Below are 4,357 nucleotides of genomic sequence, written 5' to 3'. Positions count from 1 at the left end.
TTAAAAAGTCATAGTATAGTATGTCGAACACAACAACACAAAATGTTACAAAAAGTCAGTGTGTTAAAAAAAGTCATAGTATGGTATGTCGGAAAAAAGTCACAAAGTTATAGTATGCAATAAAAAAGTCACAGTATAGTAGATCAACAAAAGTCATAGCATAGTACTCATGAACAATTTAGGGAAGACTCAAAAGGTGCTTTGTTTGAAATGGACAGGGAAATGGATGGTAAAAAAGGATGGATGCAAATTCCCTGATGTGTTTCTTTGTTTTGTACGTTGAAAAGTCATAGTATAGTACGTCTAAAAAGTCTTAGTATAGTAAGTCATCAAAAGTCAATGTATCATAAAAAATGTTACAGTATATGTCCCAAAATGTCTCACTGTATGTATATAAAACAGGCTAGACAGAATAGATAAGGAGAGTCTAGAGCTATGGTGATATAGTATAGTACTAAAGGGAAGGTTTACTACTGACCTGGTCTATGTAGATGGCTGTAATCCCTCCAGAGTGACCCTGCAGGGTGAAGAGGCAACACGAGTCCTCTAGACGATAAACCTGATTAAGAAGCCACAGAGAAAGAAATTATTGGGATTGAACAGTGACACTAATACAACGGTTTAATCTCTTATATGGGAATGTTTGTGTAACAATTTGTAAGAAATTGGTTTGCAACCTGTAAACTGCATTTGGCATTTTAACACCAATGCATTTAAAACTTGACTAAGGCTTCAGTGTGACATAGTAGTATGTTTATGTAGTATGGTTATTCCTCTTACAAATTGTGTTACAATCCTGAGACAGAAGCCTGACATGTTGGTATTCAGTGTGTTACCCGGACAGTGTGGTCCTGGCTGCCGGCGACGACCCTCCCGGCGGCGGCTCGCAGCACCGTGATTGGCTTCTGGTGAGCGCACTGTACTGAGCGTGTGAGCTGGCAGCTGATCACATCCTCGCTGCTGTAACAGGTAGAGGGAGGCATGCTGCCTCGCCCAGGGGCTCCTGGAGGAGGATACATCATACAGTTTTCCCCATTTATTTTTTTTAAGAACCGCCATCGCCCATTTTCATTCTCCTGTTTTATCAGATTTTAGACTATATTGTTTATAACAGGGCTGCAACTAATGTTCGTGTTTTGGATTTATTAATGAATCGTTTTACTTTAAATTTACTACAGTGTTAAGACAAGATAAAAAGATCATTTTCACATTTGAGATCATTAAAACAAAATAATGTGTGGATTTTTTAACCTAATAGGTCACTTACTAACCAACTAATTGAATATCAAAATACATTACAAGATTGTCAATCTGTAGCTCTAGTTTATATTTTGTTATTTATAAAACATACGATTATGTAGCTCCAATGTCGGAGGGAGTCTCTTGCACTAATTCTTTGCATTATGGCTGCAACCAATCATCCTTTTTCGTTTTCAATTAATCTGCAGACTATATTTTTTGATTGAGTAATTTTTTTGTCTATAAAATGTTAGAAAACTGTCACAAGTGTTGGTCACAGTTTTCCAGTGCGCATATGTCTTGTTTTGTCCAACAAACATTGGAAACCCCAATAATATTCAATTTACTATTACATAAACAGTAAAGCTTCAACCAGAGAATGTTAACTGCAAAGATGAATGAATATTTTATTTTAAGTCCACCAGTTAATTGTCTGACATTGACTAATCAATTAATCAATTCTTCCACCTTTAACCTACGTGCATAATCACATATTTGTAAAACCTCTAATAAAGTTGTGTATCTTTCTATCCATCCATCCATCCATCCATCAGCATATCATTTATGTATAGATAGCCAACTGCACAAATACCAAAATTTGTAACTATTGACTATTCTACATAAGAGACCACAGTAGGGTTTCATGCGTCAACATAAGGTAGTGTATAAAATATAGGGTTCAAAATTAAATGTATTGTTGTTTGATCTGTTTCCAGATGCTTAATTATAACAATCATACCCAAATATAGGTGTGGTGGTGCGTATATATATATATTATATATATATTATATATATATAACTGTATATATATAGATACATATACATAATATATATATATATAATATAATATAAATATATAGATATACTGTATATAACTATATCTATATATACGTATACACATATATACTATATACACATTATACATATATATAGATATACTGATATACACAATATACATATATACATATATACATATATATAGTATATACACATTAAATTATACCCATATATACATTATACATATATTCATATATACATATATATATATATACACATATATATATAACACAATAATATATATATCTAATACTATATAACATATATATATACACACAACACACTATATAAACACACACACACATATATATAAATACATTATATATATATATATATATATATATATACTATAGATAGATAGATAGATAGATAGATAGATCGATAGAGACTTCTCATTTGTTCAATTTAACATCTAAAAAAAAAAAAAAAAAATCAATGACAAGCTGTAAAAATAGTACATAAATATGCAGAAAATGCAAAAGCATGAAACAGGTTTTAACTGCTTTAACTTGGCTACCCAGTCGAGATGAAACACAGCGTGACGTTGGCGAGCCTCACCTCTGTACTGCAGAAGACCCAGAGGTTTGTTTATCTCAACAGTGAAGAAATCCAGAGACCCGTTGAGCCGAGCCGCTACGATTCTGAGGAGGGGAAACATGGAGGCTCAGGATAAAGTGTAGTCCACATTGTCTTAATTAACAACGTTAAGGTTTTTATTCCACCTTGTCTGGTCGGGCAAGGGATACAAGTTTCTACTTGCCCAAAGTCAATTTTTCCTGTCACCTATACAAATAGCTTTTGTCAAAGAAAAAATAAGTTCAAAGAAAACATTGAAAGCCTCAAGAAGTGTCGAGAAAGAATATTTAAAAAAAAAGTACAATTCCGTTGTCATTTTTATTTCCGCTTAGCGTCCATCTAAGCAATAACCACCGGTTTGTTCCCTCCACTCTGGACTCTGGATTATTTTTTGTGCATTTTTAGGCCTTTATTTGCACAGGACAGATGTGAAAGGGGAGAGAGAGGGAATGAGTGGCATGTGCCGCCAGGGGATCGCTATGTACTATGCTGCCCATCAGCCACTTCAATCGATCTTTGCGCTACTGCAAAAAACCACCACGGAATAGTAAAACACTGTGAAGCGCTGTGAGAGCATTTCAATAAGCAGTAGAGGTAGCACTAAGACCTGTGTAAAATTAATTTAAGACTTTTTAAAGGCCTTATATTTTGATTATGAAACATAAGACTTTTTAAGACCCTGCGGAAACCCTGTAATTTGGACCGCTGTGGTGGTTCACAAGCTCATCCCTCTCCCATGTTTTGGTCCTGACTAAGGCTTGTGTCTTTTTAGTCTTCAACATTCGATGTGCTATCATTAGTCCTGAACACTAGAGTGCAGCCCTGTCCATTGTTGGCCATTTTTAGACTGCCGGCTGAGTCTCTCCATATTAATTCAAGCAAGACTGACATAGTTGCTTTTGCCACACTTATAGCTTAAAGGAGAATACTCTTGGCTTGGAAATTGTCCACACCCCATCTCCTCCTGGCTGAAAGACATGATCTCGTTTCTCAGCCTAGAGAATATCAAGGTTGCTCTCAGAGGGGTTAGTGAGTGATTTCTATCAAAAAGTAGCAGCTTAAACAGTCTCAGTTCTCCCTCCTGAATAAGTTGGCTCATTGACAAAGTCAAGTTATGCTGTGTGTGTGTGTGTGTGTGTGTTTTCCAGCTGTTTAGTATTGCTATTCTTGCCGTATATGTTTTTGATAAATTTTTATCCGTTAACTATTTATCTTTGACTAATTGGTTACTCATGGGATGAGTTGTTGGGTATGTGGGAGGGGAGTGGGTGGATCAATGGGAAGGACATTTCTCTTTTTAAAAAATGGTGATTTGTACAGACTTTAAACATGTACTAACATCAAACTTATATTAAAACAAATGAAGCAGAATATGTCAAACCTAAAAACAAAGGAAGTGTTGAAAAACACAGAAAAATGGTGAAAAAAAAACAACTGAGTTGTGCTAATGATGGAAAATGAACTTGAATAAAAAAAATTATACGAGTAAATGTTGCATTACATGTTTGAGGCTGTCACTGCGTTGACCCCTGAAAAAAACTAGTATGAACTTAAGAGTTTAGAAACTGTCTTTCATGTCGGTAATTAACATTAACATTACAAAACAAATGTACGCTCCATGTCAATATGGATTTGACACAAACAAAACAATCGGTCTAATTCCAGAGGAAGCACCGTTTAGTGTGTGTGTGTGTGTGTGTGTGTG

General features: G+C 34.9%; 1 protein-coding gene across 5 annotated transcripts in view; it reads right to left on the bottom strand.

The window, feature by feature from the left end:
• The window catches only part of scap (SREBF chaperone), a 67,878-nt gene that overhangs the window by 24,548 nt on the left and 38,973 nt on the right, over window positions 1-4,357 (bottom strand). For all 5 annotated transcript variants that reach the window (XM_032517566.1, XM_032517565.1, XM_032517564.1 and 2 more), the window contains exons 19-21: window positions 2,635-2,717; window positions 837-1,003; window positions 479-559 (exon numbers count right to left, since the gene is read on the bottom strand). In XM_032517566.1, the coding sequence (XP_032373457.1) occupies window positions 479-559; window positions 837-1,003; window positions 2,635-2,717 (331 nt within the window). The remainder of the gene's footprint in view (window positions 1-478; window positions 560-836; window positions 1,004-2,634; window positions 2,718-4,357) is intronic.

The sequence above is a fragment of the Etheostoma spectabile genome, chromosome 6, assembly GCF_008692095.1.
Source record: "Etheostoma spectabile isolate EspeVRDwgs_2016 chromosome 6, UIUC_Espe_1.0, whole genome shotgun sequence".
NCBI lineage: Eukaryota > Metazoa > Chordata > Actinopteri > Perciformes > Percidae > Etheostoma > Etheostoma spectabile.
Note: the sequence above shows the minus strand (reverse complement) of the source record. Positions and strands in the feature narration are given on the sequence as shown.